At 39.6% G+C, this 20,014-nt stretch overlaps 1 protein-coding gene across 2 annotated transcripts in view; it reads right to left on the bottom strand.

Annotated features, from left to right (window-relative positions):
* Positions 1–7,126, bottom strand: part of KIF2A (kinesin family member 2A) — a 56,513-nt gene extending 49,387 nt beyond the window's left edge. For both annotated transcript variants that reach the window (XM_059836403.1, XM_059836402.1), the window contains exon 1: positions 6,873–7,126. In XM_059836403.1, the coding sequence (XP_059692386.1) occupies positions 6,873–6,936 (64 nt within the window). In that variant the 5' untranslated portion in view covers positions 6,937–7,126. The remainder of the gene's footprint in view (positions 1–6,872) is intronic.
* Between the last annotated feature and the right edge of the window lie 12,888 nt (positions 7,127–20,014).

The raw sequence follows: 20,014 nt of genomic DNA on the forward strand, positions 1-20,014 counted from the left end.
TAGACAACCTGTATCTAAACGACATATCTAAGTCATAGTTTTAGTTCCCTGCCCTCCCATCTTCATTTCACAAGACACCTAAATAAAAGCAAACTCCAGCACAGCAGGAAGAGAAAAACAGTCTGAAGTTAAACATCCTAGTAGTCAAAACTAACTGCAGCCAACTTAATTATGAAAAGTGTCTAACAGTCTTACATAAGTAGGGAAACATCTGCCCAAACACAAGAAAAATTTCTCCAAACACTAAAGCTAGGAATATCTGGCTTTATGTCTATATTCAGTCCATTACAGAGCGAGATTTAAATAAAACCCCAAATACCAAGTCACAGTAAAACCTAAAGGTTTGGAATGTACAACTACAAGCAAATGTTTTAAAAGGTTGTTAGAAGGATCCTCAAAAACATAAAAAACTTCTGAAAAAACATGAGTTGTAAATCTGGAAAACATACACAAGATTTCAAGCAATGAAAAAGAACTGTTCATATATTTGAAAGCTTTTTTGTGTTTCTGAAATAGATGAAGAGATATAATAGAAAATGTATTGCAGCTACACAAAAATCTTCTATCCTGCATCAGGGAATACACACTGAAAGCATATACACTTCTTAACAGTTTTATCTATGCTACAGAGGCATAATGAGAAATTGACTATTAAAATCCAATATCTTCATAAAAACTTCTCAATTTTAAATCACAAACACCACCATGCTTGACCATGTATTGTATTTTATATACACTCTCACTACTGGAGAAGGTAAAGGCTGCTTAGTAATCCTTACAGTGAACTTCTACATCTTACTTCTTGTATCACATAAAAAATTTAACTTAATTCTGAAGTTAACAGAATGAAGTTAACAAAACCTTTAATGCATCAAAAGTAACCGAATTCTTTTCCTCTATGGAATACACACAATGTGAATAATTATAGGGAACATACGTTAGTGGTCACCACGGGTTGACCACTGCATTGTCCTCCTAATCCCAAATCCTGTCATATAGTATGGTGAGGAAGACAAGATAACCCAACAAAATATAAGACAGGAAAAGTTGGGGAAAAAAAAAATCCCACTTTATGATATGAGCAGTAAATGTTTATAAACAAAGAACCTAAACAGTAACAGAGCAATGAAGTTAATTTACTCCATTCTGTTACTTATTCCTCAAACACACAAAAAAAAAAAAACCAAAAAAAATCAAAGCACACTTCACAAGTCAACACAATAAATATGCTACAGATTTTGTGCAGCTCACCTAGTAAATACTTCATACTCTTTTCTCTACCTTGTTCCACACTAAGTGGATATATGAAAAAAAAAAAAAAACTCAAAAGGCTAGTCTGTTTCCTAGAGTAAACAGAAAGAGATACTTTTACAATGACATTACTCTTCAGTCAAGCACGACCTCTTCCCCATGACTTACTGTCTTGTCCCACCTGAACAAGAGGAAAAGTGATGCTTGGTGCCATAGCAGCACAGCAAAGTCTTCCATCCATAAAGCCATAAGAAGAAAATACGAGCAATGCTAGGCCGAGGCAACAGGCCATCAGAGAGCATGGGAGCACAGAACAATAACTTTCCCTATTAAATAAAGAACAGATTCCCCCATAACATGATTACTGGGGGAAAACCATGCAATACAAGCTGTGTGATCCTAGTTCCCCCACACAGCTCTAAAGACATTAATGACAGTAAATAATGTTGTATTAAACACACTTATGGAACAAAGATGAGAAGCTTCTCTGAAGAATAGGACTCAGCTCTTGTTATTCATCTTGCAAAAAAGCTATTTCCACAAAATACAGAAGGCCTACATACCTATTTGAGAATCTGTGAGTTACAATGAAAATTCACAGCTTAATGAAAGCTGAACACATCAAAAGTGACTCCAAAAAGGAGACAGAAAATTTAACATATCCTCCTGGTCAATTTTTCTGAGGGAAAAATCTTGAGAAACGTTGGATGTAACAATGAGAACCTACACCAGATAAGCCTAAATGCTGGTCCCATTAGCCGGACCACCAACAGCAGACTTGAAACCATGGGTGTATTCTGGCTATTATGGAACTACAAAGACACATTGTATCTGTACATATTACATAGGGATTAGGTAATTCAGTGAAATGATTTAAATGTGGTAACAAATACTTTAATCACAGGGAACAAATAGATGTATGTCACCAAAGGAAAGAGTAAAAATACATTACCATTTAAATCTATCCTCAAGAGCTTGTAAAATAGGGTGACTACCCAAACCTGAACAGAAATTTTATAGCATCATTAAACCTTCTCTCCTGCTATAAAATCATTCTTGCTGCTGGGAGTTGTACATGGAGGTACAAGATTAACTGGAACACAGAGGATGCTACTGAACTCCCAACTCTGAGAAACATGAATTTCACAGAAGCTGGGTTTTAAAGAAACAAAGTAGAGCCCTGACTGTTGCTAAAATGTAGTTCGATTTGTGTCTGAAGGTGAAAACAGCTACCAAGATGTTTTAGAAGACTAAGCAGCAAGAAGCTCGCAGTAGGTTTTTAGACTGAATGGATCATCCCCTACCATGACCATTCCAGCTGCTCCAGAAACAAATGAAGAAAATTCTCAAGTAGGCAATTAAAAACATCACAGCCACGGGCAAGATTTCTTCCTACCTCACATCAGCAAGAGGTTATTTAAACTACAAACTCAGGAAAAAGAAAAACTGTTTACAGTTCCTGGTGTATTTGTTTTTTTTAGTTTTTCTTATAAAACGAGATATCCCTACCACCTTCTTAAAATACTGCTATGTTTCCAGATTCAATCTCCTATGGTAACAATCTTCATGTGATAACTGTACCTAGTCCTTTGCCCTTTTAACAATTTCAAGTTTTCCTCTTCAAACACTGACAGCTCTCCTATTCTTATATTACGAAAAACACGGGCATAAATTCATGATCTTTCTTTTTTACACCATTTGATGGTTAATCCTTAAAAATTCAGCATTTTTCCTTTCCTGAAGGTTCAGTCAAATCTTAAGTCAGTCTCCTAACTACAATAGTGTCCCTTCTCCTCATGCCTGGATGTTATTTCTGACACAGTGAAGTAAGAATTGTATTTGCCTCTCCCCCTCTCCCATTCCACTTTCAAAATGAACAAATATATAATTAATTTCTCTGCCTTTCTAGGTAGTATTTCAGATATGCAGAGAGCAGGAACAGTCTAAGGAGGAAATGGACAGAAAATAAAAAAAAAAAAAATTAATCATCCTACTAAAGGGATGCAGAGCAGTTCAGCAAAAGACTGCATTTATGGAGAAAAAAATGCGAAAGACTTTCTACAAATACTTATATTTACTTTCTACAAATACTTATACTTACATTATTTTATACAGGTCTTTGTCATCATTAATAGCATAATGCACAGGAAGTGTAGATACAGGTAGAAGTTTACACATAAAGCAGCAAGCTATTATTATTTGTGTAAAGGGAATTCATCAACAGAAAAATGCCTATCTTTAGACCTCAACAAGGGACATCTTCTGGACAGGATCAATACCACAAGTCTGGCAGGTACCTTCTGGTTTCCTACTAACTGCCCTAAGTTTCCATGCAAAAAGGCATGTTTTTCAAATGTGGAAATACAGTCCATTCTTAGCCATTTGAAAACTAAAACAAAGTAGTTCTTTCCCATTTCCAAGACAGACTAGTCATATTCCAAGGAATGTGCATAAATTAAACCAAGCAGTAAATTTCAGTATCAGAAGTTAGTATAAAAACCTGAAATAGGTGACCACTTGGTACTTCTTATGATACATGAACATAACTAGTTATTCCAGTTGTAACTGGAAATACTCTCTACAGCTGTAGGTAACAGTTATAAGGATGTTTAGACACTGAGAAAAAAACAGCAAGCAGCTCTGCAACATCAGCTCTTGAAAATGCAGGGGTTTATCCAAAATGGTTTTCATGTATTTTTGGCCATGACTTCAAACAATGCCCTTCTTTTGTACAACATTCATTTTCTATTCAGTCCTACAATAAATCTCTCACTTCAGACTAATTAGAACTTGTCAAAATGACAGAATATGCAACTTATTTTTTCCAGAATGTTCTGGTCTCACTTGTAACAATCACGTTTCACCAAAAAAAAATGCATTTCTTTCCTTTTTACTTAAGGAAAAACGGTCCTCTGGAATCAATAAAACTCTGTATTCAGAAAAGAATGTTTAAGATTACTGGCAGATAGATGAAAAAACCCACACACTTTTCACTGACGCCATTAACTAAGTAAAAGTATTCTTCTCTCGATTCAGCAAATAAAGAGGTAAGTAAGAAAAACTTTAAGAATTGTTTTGAGAGGTAGAGATACTAATTCTTTGTTTTAAGAAAGGACTCACTACAGACAAGAAAATATGTAAAAAGAAAAGCCCATATGAACACATCCCTCTCTCAAAGTTTCCTAAACAGTTTTAATGGTTTTCAGCCAACAGCAGCTGATATGAGAGACAGCCGTGATTCTTCCTAGGATACAGCTCTGGGGAGAGCAGATCCAGAAGATCACATGTAAAGACTTCCATGTCATCCTGGCTATGACTATGTATATTTGTTACATACTTATGCTGCTGGGGTCACAGAGCCCTCAGTAAGGTATTGGAACACACTAATTGTGCAGAAAACTAGCACATCCAAAAGTTTTCTACTGGATTTAGTTAATCAAATCATCAATTAATGTATTAAATAATCAGAAGAAAAAAAATCATTAGACACACTGGATGGGGGAAGAGTCTGTAGGAACAACTCAGCCGACAGAAGGACAAGCAGCAAGACCCTCACCTTGTCATCAGCAACAAGACCGATTTCCACTGCTGTGGAACCACAGCTGAGGTAAGAAAACTGCCTTCTATGAGGCAATGCAATCTAGTGCTGGCTGTCCTTCCACATATCCCTCAAAATGCTCTTTTCCACACACCTAGGACAGTTTCTCCTACAGCTTAATGGGAAGAGAATGACACTTGTCTGCAGCAGCCTGAGCCAGAACAGGACACCTCTTCCAGTCCCAAAGAAAAAAAAAAGGACACATGACAATAACTAGGACTTGCCACTTAATTATGACACTGCAGTCTTGCCCACACATGGACCAATTTAATACAAATTCTCAAAACCCTACAGTTTGAGCAACTGCTGTGAAGACATTCCCCTAGTCCATATTATTGATGAGTAATATACTTAATGTGCTGCATCACCTTTTTCTGTGATACAGCAAAATACATAAACCATTAATAGCAATGAAAATAAGTATTATTTTGAGAGCTACCAAAATCACTTCGGATATTAAAAAGTGTGTACAACCCTACAGAGCAGAAAACAAGAGCAGCAAAGCATTTTCATGCCTAATTTCCAAAGGCATACAAACCAAACAGTAATGTTTCTTAGGAGTTCACACAGACATCAGAAGAAGTTTTACAAGATGCTGCTGCGAGGCTTTCTGAAATCCCAGATAGAGATGCACAGGAGTTACAAAAATAATTGCCAGACCGATCAGATCCATCATGTGGCAAACAGGGCATTTGGCACAAATTGAGGGGTTGGGTGTAATCCAGTGCCCAGCCAACACCAACCATTATTTTATTGTAGGGCTGAATTGTAGCATGGAATACAAGAAAGACAAGCTGCATAAGGCTTGTTGGCTGCTCTTCCCTGCCTCATGACAAAACCATGCCAGCTTCAGAGCCTTGGACCTCCACATCTCTCTTCCCTTAGAAACATCTGCTTACTCTTTAGCAAGCTTCTAGATCCCAGGGGAAAAAAAATAATCAAAAATCAAAAACACACAGCAACAACAAAATCTTTCCAGAAAATCCCAGCAGAACCCCACCCCAATTTAGCAGGTTTCACAGATCTCAGAGAGGCTGAGAACAGATTACATATTCCCACTCAAATTCAAGAGCTGAAGTCATGAGTGACCTGCCATTGATTCAGTCAATTTCCCATGTCAGTTGTCTCCTAACAGACGGAACCACTGAATTGTTGATGGAACCACTGAATTGTTGATATCGGAAGGGACTTCTGCAGATCATCTAATCCAACCCTTCTGCCAAAGCAGGGTCACCTAGAGCAGGTTACACAAGAACACGTCCTGATGGGCTTTGTATATCTCCAGAGACAAATATAAAGAGTTAGCACCCTAAACTTGTCACACACGCCTCCTTGATTCACATGTATTTTCAGACAGCATCACACATCCTCCCACCAGGAGAAGCTGGGCAAGACGAGAAACACTGGATCTCAACGGAGAAATTACAACTCACGGGCATAAATAGCAAGTACTCTTCCTACATTTTAATCACAAAGAACATCTGAAATAATAACATCATGCTTTCTGCCAAGTGATGGAAATGTCCAAAGGCATTCCTGTCAGGGTATTACCGTTGTGTCATTTTTCAGAGCATCGGAGCAGACAAGAAGTTACCTCTTCCAAACGAAAGGCCTTTCCTTCCTCCCTCCCTCCCTCTCTCCATCACCTCATCCCCTCCCCGAAGGCCCTCCTTCCTCCCTGCCAAAAGCTCCTCGGCTCCCCTCCCCGACCCACGTCCGAAACCCCACCCCACCCCACCCCCGCAGCCAAGGCCACCCCGCACGTCTCGGTGCCGCCCCACCCGCGGGTCCCCCTCGGGTCCCCGCCGGGCCCCCCCGGCCCCGCCCGTGCTCCCCTGACAACCGCAGCGCGCGCCGGGCGTGGCCCCGCCCCGGCCCCGCGCACACAATGGGCCCCGGCGCGCGCGGCCCCGCCCGCCCCCCGCGCCCCGCGCGCGGCAACGCCCGGCCGGGATGCGGGGAACGAGGAACGGTGGCGGGGGGGGAGGGTGTCCGCGGCCGCCGCCCCCCGCGGCCCGCTCACCATCGCTGCGCTTGATCTCCACGTAGATCCCTATCTGGATCTTGCCGAAGTTGGCCGCTGCCATCGCTTCATGGGGCGCACGGGGGAGATCGGAGGCGTTGCCGGCCGGCCACACCGCGGAGAGGGAGGGGAGGCCGTGCACGGCAGAGGCAGCGGCGGCTCTGGGCGGGCGCGACGGGCGGCCGGGGAGGAGGAGGCGGGGAGCGGAGAAAAGGCGCCGGCCGGATACAACAGGCGCTGTGGGCGCTCCTGCGCCTGCGCGGCCTCCGCGGCGTCACGGTGGCACCGGCTCGCGGGAGGGGGCGGGGTCTCCGCACGGCCGCAGCCTGCGCGCCCCGCCCCCTGGCCCCGCCCCTCGCCGCGGGCGCGCGCAGGGGGCGCGGGCACCCCGCGAGGCGCCGGGCGGGGCCGGGCCCGGCCGCAGTGCCGGCTGCGCCTTGGGGCGCTGCTGCGGCCTGCCACGCACGGCACACAGCGTACAGATACACAGGCAGACACAGACAGACACAGCATACACACACACACACACACACAGAGCACACACACTCTCCTGCAGCACCAGATGGTGGCCGAGCTGCTCTGGAGCCTTAATGTAATAGCTTTATCTACCTGCTGCCTGCTCATGCGGCTCCCATGTGCACAGTAGAGCAGCTTAGGAGCAGTCCTCCTGCTCCCCAGCCTGCCAGCAGCTCTTGTGTCCAAGGAAGGCACATGGTGTGGTTCATGGGGATGTGCTGTGCGGTGCTAACAGTTGGATTAGATAATCCTTGTAGATCTCTTCCAACTCAGAATATTTTGTTAATCTATGAAGGTCACACCATCAGCTGCATCCATCCATCTTGGGAGCCTGCAGGGAAGTTGGAGAGGGGCTCTTTGTCAGGAACTGTAGTCATAGGACAAGGAATAATGGGTACAAATTGAAAGAGAGGAAATTTAGGTTAGATATTAGAAAGAGATTCTATGAGAGTGGTGAGACACTCGAACAGTTACCCATGGAGGGTGTAGGTGATGTCCCCACCCAGTCAGTGATCAAGGCCACGTTGACTAAGGCCTTGAGCAACCTGGTATTGTGAGATGTGTCTCTGCCCTGAGGAAGAGGGTTTGGAACCAGATGTTCTTTAAGGTCCATTCCAACCCCTTAACATTCTATGATTCTATGACCTTTGCCTCATGTCCTGTGTCTTTATACAGCTTAAAAAAAACATGATTCATGTTCCACATTTCCCTATTGTGACTTCATCCCAGGCAGGCCACTGTGTTACACATTGCCCTCAGGTTTCTCCTCCAAGGGTGGTTCCTGACATGATGAATCTGCCACTGGTTTAAAATCATCCATCCTGCGCAGCTTCTGGTGACCTTGAGCAGCATCACAATAAACTCCCTAATTACTTGCCAAGCAAAAGCTAGCCTAGTAAAAATTATTCCCCAATCCACACATCAACTGGTTATATGGAATGACAGGTGACACCCTGCCACACCACTGAGGGCTGTGCCTCCCTGCCAGCCTGTCACTCTTCTTGCCTCGCCTCCCTGCCTTCACTGTCAGTTTTGTGCTGAAATCAGTGTGATACCTGGAAAGTCAGAGTCGAGGAAGAGGTTGTACCAATTCCTACAACCTTTGTACATGTAGAGTAGCAGTTGTGGTGGTACAGCTTTCCCCCACCACACTAGGGTCTCAGAAATACTCCTTAGGCCTTGATGAACAGCACCTGAGCTAAGCTGCTCTTGAGCTTATCAGAAACGCTGTCTGCTCTCAGGAACTTGCCTTGTCTATTGAGCTCCCGTGTTTCAATCAATAAGCTTGGAAGCTTATTTTTATTGCCTGAAAAACAACCCAAGTCAAATAACATTTTTGTCATTGAACCTTCAAGGAAAGTTACAGCCTGAATTTTGGCCAGGATGAATTGTTATCTCTAAAGTCCATTCTCCTGTGACCCAGTGCACAGCAGTCATGAGACCCTTGGTGCTCACCTGCACTGTTTTATGATTAGCTTGTTTTAACCCTACCTGATGTTTTTATATAATGTGAAAATAAAAATGTTCAGGTTCTCAGGTCAGATGCAGAGAAATGGAAAAGCAACTCATTTGAAATAGTTAAATAAGAAACAAGATATTATTTTTCATATTATTTGCTCTGTGTACTCCATAAAAGTTAACATATGAGCAGTAAACTATATATGCTTTTCTGGAAAGTTATTTGACTCCTGTCTTTGCAGAAAGAGATTACTACTTTTACAAACGAATCATCCCATTGAGATAACAAAAGTGTATCCTAGAAAAATATACACAAACTTAAGTGTTTACAAAATCATGTTCTATTCTAAATTAAAATAGGTCTTTTTTGTTATTGTCATGAAATACACATAGAAGCATTCATAGAGCATGTCAGCGAAGCCCAAAAATCTTCTTGTTTGTGCCTGGAAAAATGAACAGTGCTAATAGTAAATAAATTCAAAATATTTAAAATATATGACCAAGCATGTTAGGAAGTTTTCTTAAGAATCTAAAGATTCCTAACTTGTTGGGGTTTTGTAAGAATATATTTTTTTTTTTTTTTTTTAAAGAAAAGCTTGTAAAACTTATTCTTGAATACCAGGTCTAACCAAGTATTCTAAATATATCTCTCTTCAAAGTTTTCATTAATATATATTTAATCCAGTTTTAAAGAGACTGATAGAGTTTTGAGTTCTAAAATCTATTCACACATTTTTAATGGTGGTACAGGAAAATTTTATTGTTTAGAATATAGCATTTTATTGGCTCTCAACATAAAATTACTCAGATAATTTTTTAGAAAGCATATTCATGGCTTCTAAAATAATGTTTACAGGATTCCAAGAACTGTATATGTCTACTTTTTATGCATTAAGAGCATCACTACATATTGCCCTTGCCAATACAGAAAAATAATATAATTACTGAAGCTTTGGCATTCAGTTCAAAACTTGGACTGCTGTTGGATTAGTCATCCAAAATACTGGAAAATGCACCAGTTATGTTTCAACAGTTAGCAAGAATTCTTTGGTCTTTAACAAACACTAATATCTGCTTGCATTTCACACAGACACAATCATAATAATTAAAAATTTCAATTTACTGTATTTCAATAAAAAACTTGAGTTATTAATATGAATCTACCTGCTTCTTAACTTCAAAGTAATTTATTATAAAGTATTGTAACTATTTCACAGTACTGGTGAACAAATAGGATTAACATAACAAATAGGATCACCATGCACACTTATAATCATACTGATGTGAAATTACTTCTTTTTAAAGCTCAAATATGAAAATATGTTTCTGTTTCCATTAATGCATCTGGTATCAAATGTGTAAACAGGGCAGCCAACAGTCAGGTTAAAGGAACATGTGGTCACTTGTAAGATTAAAAAGTTAGCCAACATATCTATTATATAGAAACAAATTTTAAAAGGAGACATTATACAACTATGTCTTCTCAGGTCATCATTAGAACTGTCCTGGTTTAGAGCAAAATTGGGAGAGAATCCCCAAAAAGGGGGCCCCTCCAGAAAGCAAACCCACACAGCCCCTCCCCCCAACCGGTTCGGGAAGGATTCCTCGGAGAGAAGTGGAAGGAGCCTGTTTATTTAACAGGCACAGCACCCTCCAGCACACAAAATGAACAATACTGGATGACACCACTCTTTCACCACTCTGAAAAAGATGACAAATTCAGAAAGTCTCTCCTGGGGTGGATGCTCTGTTATCAGTCCCTCCGGCGCTGGGGCAGCTGCTGCAGCCACAAGATGCAAACTCTCTCTCGATGTTTCCCAGGTCCCAGTCCGGAGCAGGTTTGGGTGGATCCAAAAAGGAAAGGAGAAACAGTCCAGGAAGAAATTTGGACTGTTTGGCTAAATTAACTAATGAGAAGAAGCAAAAAGCTAGAGCAAGCAGAAACAGAGCAGAAGCAAGAGCAAAGCAAAAAGCAGGGCAAAAAGCAAAAAGCAGCACTATGTACTATCCCGTCTGTATGTCCCGCCAGCCATGGGGGAGTGGCTGATAAGAGGCCTAAAACAAAACTTTTACTCTGCAGAGCCAGTCTTGAAGGCACAGAACATAATATCCAGCATAAATAACACACACTAATGGGGATATAAGCATCCTAACGTCACCCTAGGACAAGAACCTATTACCAAAAAAAAAAAAAAAAAAAAAAAAAGGCAAATTGGCAAATTTAATAATAATAGTTGATTTTTTTTTTCACTTAAGGATGAGAAAATCTGCAAGAAGAGCCTGAACTAGTTTGACATCCCCATTTCCTGCTTAGACTGATAGGCTCGTCTTGTCCTCTTCAGTACCATGTTGAAAACAGTTCAGCTGAGCTGTCTGTCTGATCCCTTCCTGTTCTTTTTTTCTTTCAAGCATCTCTTCATCTGTGTTGTATCACTGTTTAAAGCTACCCCCTGATGGACGCAGCACTTCCTGAGTAATTGCGCTATACAGGAGTGTCAGAAAGTAATAAAAAGAGAACTGCCTTACTTGAAGATAAAATACTATAATGCATCTCCCACTGCATTGCTCTATATAAAAATCTGATTTTGATGTAACTACCTCTGAATAATTAAACTATTGTAACATTAATAATTTTTCATAGCTACCTTATCTGAGAGTCAAAATGTTTTCAACTGGACACTTAAAGTTTAATAACTAGCCTTTTATCTTCTAGACATGCATTCTAGATTCCATTGATTTAAATGTCTACAAATCTGCTTGTAATCAACAAGTTAGCAGACGACTCATTTGAATAGCAATGCTTTGGGGATTATAATTAACTGCTTGTATATTAGAAACAACATGGATGATTAAATTTTCAGATTTAAACAAATATGTCTAAGCATAATAGCTTTCTTTCTATGTATAGAAAATGTAGGTGCTGAAACCCTTGCTGTATATCTCAAATATGCTTGTCATGTGTCAAATTTAATAGAGCTGTCAGTGAGCTATACAGGATCACTAACCTCTGCTCTTGCAGGCACCATCACTCCACATGAGCAAAGGCCAACACTCCTCAAGTTTTAATACACTTCTACTGGTTTCAATGTCAGTCAAAAGTGTAGAGAAATGTAATCACTGAGCAAAGCTGTCCCCAAAGCAAATGTCACTATAGAAATAAAATTGTTATTTCTCTTACTGCATTATTATTCCAGATTGAGCTGCACTCTAAAGAGCTTCTGCATGCATAAAATCAGAGCATTGCTGGGTAGATAAAGGAGTCAAGAAGTGAAAATAGTGTGAATGTATTTCAATCATTTCAAACCAGGAGACATGAGAGAAGCAAAGTGCTTTTGAGAAAAGCACTCCTCCCTCTCTTACCATGCCCTTCACTCCAGCTCTACATTTGTAGTAATGGTGGCAACATCTTTTGCTCTTCCCTGTATTTATAGCTACTTCTGCTGTATTTATAGCTACTTGGTGGGATTAGTTATAATAGGTCCTTAAGGTGAAAATGGCAGTTGAAGAAAAACTGCACTAGTTCAAAAGTCACAGAATAATAGGGAAAGCACTTAAGAATAAGAAAGCTGAGTGTGCTTATTGCAGTAGACGTTAATGTGGTCATTATAGCTCTGGCATATACATTTCTTATTCCCTTACTCATTCCATATGCTGCTGCTGAGTGTCTGGCCCAGGGCAGCTATATATTTGGGGTCATGTTTCATTATGCTTCCCTGTTGATTGTACTAAAGACAGGCAGAATTCCTACTAGATAGCAAACTGCTTTGGAGAAAAACTGAGGAGAAGATGAACCTCTGTCCAAGCTTCTTGCTGCCTACAGGTTAGCCCAGAACTGTGGATATTTATATTTAACCTTCACCCTCATCTTTCTTCTTCCATTTCTCTCTTTGCTTTCCTCTCCACATCTTCATGGAAAATCTCGAAGGGATGGTGATAAAACAGTGTTCCAGTCAGGCAATCTGACTGAGTGATAAACACACATTTCTTACACCCTTTTCTACTACCCAATTTCACTTTTCTGTCAGAAGGAAATATTCAGTGACATATTACCTGTGAAAATAACTTTAGTATGTATGCATCTATTTTGGAACTTAATCTAATATTTTCATCCCAACTTTGCACCACCAGTAAGGCTGCTGCAACAAATCATGTAGAACTATTACACCTTGTGTAAATGAGGGGTTTCTTTACTTGTCCTTAAAGGTTATTCTGTAGCTATCCATAGGTTTCTGCTCTAGTAGCACAGTATTAGAAAAACCGGGTATTCATACATAAGGTATTTTTGTCTTAACACACAGCACTTTAGCCCATTATTATGTTGAAATTTGAATTAATGTAGATTGTCAATGTGCTTGTTTTGTGGCTTCACCCCTTTTTGATGTCCTTTCATACGTCCAGTGTAACATTTGTGTAACTAGCTAGAACTGCATGGCATCATACTGTGTCAACATCCAAACAGACACTAGGCTTGGTAATATGCCCAGAGGACACAGAGCTCTATCCTGAAAATGCCTGTTCCTCAACATGCAAGTGAAAAAAATGCAGAAAGACCTACTTGTAGTTCTTCAATCATACAGTAGCCAGGGCCTAAATTCAAACTAAAAGTATATTTATTCTAAAGGAAAGCAGGCAGTGGATTTGGTTACACAAATCCTGGAAGACAGAAACATTGAAATAGTATGATGGCACAGCAATCCCCAAGTTTCTTGCAAGCACTAGCATAGACCTCTGATAGTAAATATCCTTCTACTAGTACCTGGACTGTGCAACTGGAGCCTACTTGTAACTATAATGATGAATAAACTTTGTTAAAAATCAAAGTAATTAAAGCAGCCCTTTTCATCCCTACTCTTTTACAAAACAGTCGGGTGAATTTTTGTTCCCTGTGTTTTTATCAAAAACCGAACTTTCATCAAGTCTTCTAAAAAGAAAAAAATAGTAGAAGTTGTTTTATAAAAAAAAAAATTACATAAAATTATTTTTTTTTAAATGCATTTTTTGTCTGATGATCTGACAGATTCATTGGAAAATTTTATAAATTTGCTTGCAAATTGATTCATGCATGTTTTTGTCTTCATTAATGTCAGAGAAAAAATAAATTTGAAAATATTTATCAACCTCTTTAGCATTGCAAATCTCACTGAATTTCCTATTTATTCATCTGGGAAATTAGAGAGAATTGATACATGCAGACTATTCTGATCAATTGTGCATTAGAAAAATTAAGTTATGTCTGTATCAAAATGAAGACTTTTAGGAGTATTTTAACAAATGTTTTTTGTTTTTAGGTTGCTGTTATAATTTATAAGGACATCTAACCTAATGTTTTTGTCTTTAAAGTTAAAAAATAATCTTAGATATTGTAACTACTTACTGTAACAACCGCAATAGCTGATAGCTATTAATACCCTACCTGTTTTTGTAAAACAACCCATATGTTATTTTTCTATATTAAAGGATTATGGTCAAATTGTGTTCCTTTTTCCTGGGTTTCAGAAATGGTGGAACTTTTAAAATTGAAAAACCCTACTGTCTTCCAGTCTCTAGGCAAATGTCTTACCACTTCTTACCTTGCCAAAGCAATGAGAATGAAATGTTATGATTTGAAGAATGTGTTGCAGTAACTTCCCAGTCAAAGCAGATGTTTACCTCAGTACAGTTGCTGCTGAACTGCTACTTTGAGATCATTTGAAATCAAGGATTCCTTTAGATTCAGTGTGCAGGAGGGCAACTCACAGGCATTTCATGGCAGTGAAATCCTACCAATTTTCAAGAAATAACCTGTATGAGAATGGATTCTGTGGCACGGACATCTCTCAGGATCAAAATATAAATGGGGAGAAGCTGCACTTTCGTGTGGAAGGACTCCAGCAGGCATCAGTGTTTGGGCAAGTCCTTTTCTTGTGGAGGAGGTGGCAGGAGGTCTCCATCTCTTTGAAGCTGGAGGCATAAAATCTGCCATATTGACAGAGGCATCTTTGAAGAAGATCCAGTGGCTGGCTGAAAGGCCTGACATGGTTACAGTCACAGACAGCTGCAGATGGCACAGGAGAGCAGTTATTTGAAAATATCAGTGTGCCTCAATACGCTGTGAATATAGTGTAAAGTTTTTCTCCTGAATATTCATAACTGATTTCCAATGTTTCCAAGCTCACTACATAAAATGCATGAAGGAAGAAACACTTAAAATATTTTTTGGTCCACCCAGTGAAATATATTTAAATATATTTTAGCTTTTTATGCCATTACTAAGTAGTATACAGACAGTGAAAATATACTGGGGAGAAAACTGCTTTTTATGTTTAGCTCTGAAGGTGGGTAGGAAGTGTTTTGAAGTTTTGCTCTTCTGTCAGCTTAAAGAAATATATTTCTATTAAGAAATTTCTAATATATTTCTATTAAGAAATATATTTCTATTTCTATATTTCTAAACTTCTGAGACATACTTTTAAGTGCTATAAAGTACCAGCTGAGTCACAGAGCCTACCCTAAGGAAGATCCTTTCTTATTTTTCTTATTTCCTCTGGCAAAGGTATACCTAATTTTCTCCTTTTTAGTGTAACATTGCCATCCAGGCAAATGACAGAAAAGTTTCTGAAAGATAAGCAAGTTTCATTTTATTTCCTTTGGACTTTCTAAGAATGCTCTCAAAAACTCATAGACAGGACTTTTTTCAAAGTTTCATTTTAAAAGAGACTTTTTTCCTTCTTCTTAATATGCTTTTAAGAAGATATACTGAGCATGTAGAAGAAAGTTACAATTCCCAAAAATTAATATATATCAACAAAATAAATGTCATAATTGAGATATTAAAATCACAAATGAGAAGTAAAATATTGAAGTGTGTAGTCGTAGAAAATTCTTGAAAATTCCCATAATATATACAATAATGATACTTAATACAACCTGGTGTCAAGATGCTCTTGCAGAAACAGAGGTCAGTTCAGGCTGGATGTATTGTTGAAGAACAGCATGGGGTACATTGTAGATTAAAAAATCCTTTCTATTAATTGTGGTTAAACCCTGGATCAGATTATATTAAGTGTTTGTCATAATTCTCCAGTGAAGGTGATTCACGAACAGATTAAGTAGCTCTTAGAGATGGTATATACCTCTGAGCAGGAGGATGGGCTAGGTGACCTCTTTCAGATCCATGCAACCTTACATTCCTGTTGTAATCATGACAAATCCTTTTTCTCCTGCTTAAACCTTCTCCCCCACCTGGATTAACAGATTTCATGCGAACTTTATAGCTGTTATAATTTTAGAAACAAGTTTAATGCTGTGTGTTCAACCACTGCCAAAATTATTTACCTGGTGGCTTGAGCATGCAGCTAAAGAATTTGAAGAAAGAATCACTGCCTTTCAATATACTGGCAGAAGAGGAGGAGGTTTTTTCTATATAATTATATACAAAACCATTTAAGGGCCCTTCAGTGGCATTAAATGAACTTACTTAGTAATTACTGCGATTATTAGAGTTACTAGCATTTTTCATCTCTAATTTTGCGGTTATAACCTCCTTTAAGGAAATCAGAAACAGTAGACAAAACCAGGCTAACCCAGACAATTCCAGGATATGCAATACATGTACACCTATGTCAAAAACTTCCCAGACAAGTTTTTTTGTTGCTCAGATGTCAACAGCCATCAATACAAAGCAAATAGAAAAATCGCAAGATCTAGTTATGATGAGAATAAAATCCCTGTCCTGTAACTTTCCTCTCTTCATAACTTATACATTTTTATATTAATCTCCTTCTGAAACAAAAAGAAGTTTCGATAAACAGGTGGTTTTTACAAGAATTGTTCATCCTTGGGATAAAATAAATTAATGAAATAACCCAACATATTAAGAAACACTGAAATGGGGGACATACAGGTTTTTATTCTACAGGTTATAATCTACCCACGAAGTTGCCACGGATTTTAGAGAATGGTGTTTATTTCATGGTGGATAACTTATAGAAACTGTAATATTTCCTCCCTCAGCTGTGATTTCTTATTTTAATTAAAAATCTTTGAAGAATTTGATTTCATTTGTCTTATGGAGACAAGTGTGGGTACTAAACAATTTACAAATGACATATTGTAGTTAGAGGCTCAATTTATGTGCCCCAGAGATAAAAGATCATCTCATAACTTCATTCTGCGACTATCTCATGATTGTCACATATTTATTAAACCAGCTTTCCATGATTTTCCAGTGTTCACCAAAAAAGAGGCAAATAGAATGAGTCTGGGTGAGGATGGCACTTGACAGACTCATGGTGAATGATTTACAGATGTTTTTGCATGAAGTTTTACTGTGTTCACAGAAGCCTCTTTAATTTGTCATAATCCTTAACCGTGCCCTGCCACTACACACACAAGTGTAAAGTATTTACATCAGAATAACTGGTAAAGAAAACTTGCATCACTGCAAAATACCTGCTACTCTGGAAGACTGGTAATAATTGTGTAAGACAATAGGAAAGTTACTTTGAATAAGCAACAAAATGGCATATTGAAAGAAGTTGTGTCAAGAGGATGGCTCAGTACCTTATCCAGGCAGCTGCTGAGTAGATATGTCTAAATATTGTTGCTGTGTAGAAAAAGAGTTTGCCCTAGGCCTGGCTAAAATATGTTAGTAATACATGATTGGGATTAAGACATCCTCTATACGTAATTTTTTACTTAGACCAATGGCATTTAGATACCCTAGCTGGTGTTAGAACACCAGCACCATTAACCTTACTGTCATCTCTGCTGTCCTCTTTCTGCTACAAAAGCTTGTCTTTCTAATCTGAACTGGTATGTAAGAAAACAAAGCTAATTATTGAATTTTTTTTGTGTGGTCCAGATTTGATTCTTAGTATCCGAGGAAACTGGAGGCATGAGAAGTCCAGTCCAAATACACTGAGTAAGAAAAATTACAAGTACATGCAGAAGGCCTGCATTTCCCATATTCCCTATTCTGTGAGCATTTCTACGAGTGTTTGTTCTGACAGCTGAACAACCACAGCAATTAATCTAACAGTTGGTAGGTCTTTTGGTGTAAAATTGGTGCTACATATGAAGCTGTATGTTAAAGACCAGTCAGCCTAGTGACAAAATAACCAACTATTGCTGGACGATCAATAATAGATATGGTAGGGTGCAGTGTTGTTTGCTGAGATAAATATTCAGAGATCATAGTCTTGTGCTTTACTAAGTAATCTCACTTGTCCAGGTGGACAAATATAGTACCTTTGTTGGCTCAGGGGTGTGATTTATTACCTGAGAGCTTTTCCACATTTTTATCTCTTCTTTTGCCAATTACAAAGTTCAGCAGTTTGCATTGAGTAATATTATATCACTTAGGTAAGATAAGATCCATCCTTTATTGAAAGTCTGTCAACATTTCAAAGATTTCTCCGAAAAATATATTTTTGTGGGATTGCAATTTCTGACATTCTTTCTTAACCCCTTTGTGGATATAAATCTTCAGTTTGTTTTTCATCTGAGCTTTTTCTTTGTGGCTTTCATTTTTCTCTCTGCTTCTAGAGTACGTCAACAGAAATGCGTTTCCAAATGATAGCACTTTTCTGCAGAACATAGAACATTTTAACCAGATAGAAAAGTTATGTAATTTCTCCCTTGTAAGAAATTCTCTGATCTTGCCCAAGATATATATGATTCTATGACATGTTGCTCCCCAGCTTTTAGATCTGTACTTAGTATTTTTATAAGATCATATCTATCCAAAGTGCAAACATTTATCAACTCCTACAAAGCCATTGGTATTGGACAGGAGGGTAAATGTTCTATGGAATACCAATAATAAAATTATTATTAAAGATTATTTATATGCTTCTAATGGATGAAAACACATTATCAGAAATTCAGCACATATGAATATTCACATTTACTCATTCTTTCTTGTCTGTCACCTAACAAGGCCCTTGCAGTGTGAAGGGCAGCAGGCCCACCCTCATCCTGAAGTGTTCTGAGGTGCCCTGTCCAGAAGTCAACCCAATCCTTTCCTGTGATGCCCACCAGGAGTAACTCTGCATATTCATTGTACCCTCCTTATAGTCTGCAATTATTCCACATGCATTTAGAGCTTTCTCTCTTCCTGAAAATCCATAACTGAGATGTGGCAACCTGTCCTTGTAATAACTATATAACCTTATCACCTCTCCAGGCACTTTTGCCTTAAATAAGGAAATAGAGCCACTTACCAAGCATGCATTGTCCAGGAGCCCCACTGGGGTGACTTGTGTGCACAGTGTGCATGCTGTTGTGGGCCAGCTCAGAGTTTTCCACCTCGGCCACAGAGCTCCCCTTCCCCGCACTAACCAGGTGGCTTTGAGTCCCTCCTTGCACAATGGGCCTCTGCAAAGCTTGGTCTGGGGGAGCTGCAGCACAGGGTATCTCCTGTCTTTGTAGAATCATGCAATATTTGAGTTGTAAGGGATCTTTAAAGGTCAGCTAGTCCCATCAGTGAACAGGGAGCTCTTCAATTAGGTCAGGTTGCTCAGAGCCTGGTCCAGCCTGAATAAGCCCCAAGGATGGGATATCTTCCACCTGTTCCAGTGTTTCACAACATTCATGGTAAAAAATTCTTTCCTTATATCTAGTCTGAATCTGCCTGTTTTAAGTTCTGGGACAGTAAAGTCTCCCCAGAACTTTATGTTCTGCAGGCTGAACAACCCCAGGTCTCTCAGCAGCTACTGCAACAGGTCCATGTCCTTTCTGTGCTGGAACCCCAGAGCTGGATGCAGTGTTCCAGGTGGGTCTCAGCAGAGCAGAGGGGCAGAATCCCCTCCCTGCCCTGCTGCCCACACTGCTCTGGATGCAGCCCAGGACACGTGTGGCTCTTTGGGCTGTGAGTGCCCATGGCTGGGTCATGTCCAGCCTCTCAGCCACCAGCACCCCCAAGTCCTTCTGGGCAGGGCTGCTCTTGATCATTTCATCTCCAGTCTGTGTTGATAGTGGGGCTTTCACCAACCCAGGTGCAGCAGCTTGTGCTTGGTCCTACTGGATCTCATGATCCAGTTCACATGGCTCCACTTCTCAAGGTCTTCCAGGTCGCTTCCAGGTCCCATTGCATTTTCTGTGATGCAGCTCCAGCTATTGCCCAGACAAGCCCCTTTGAAAATCCTGGTGGTAGTGCTTGTCAAAATCTGTTGAAGTAAATGTAATAA

Source organism: Haemorhous mexicanus, chromosome Z, assembly GCF_027477595.1.
Source record: "Haemorhous mexicanus isolate bHaeMex1 chromosome Z, bHaeMex1.pri, whole genome shotgun sequence".
NCBI lineage: Eukaryota > Metazoa > Chordata > Aves > Passeriformes > Fringillidae > Haemorhous > Haemorhous mexicanus.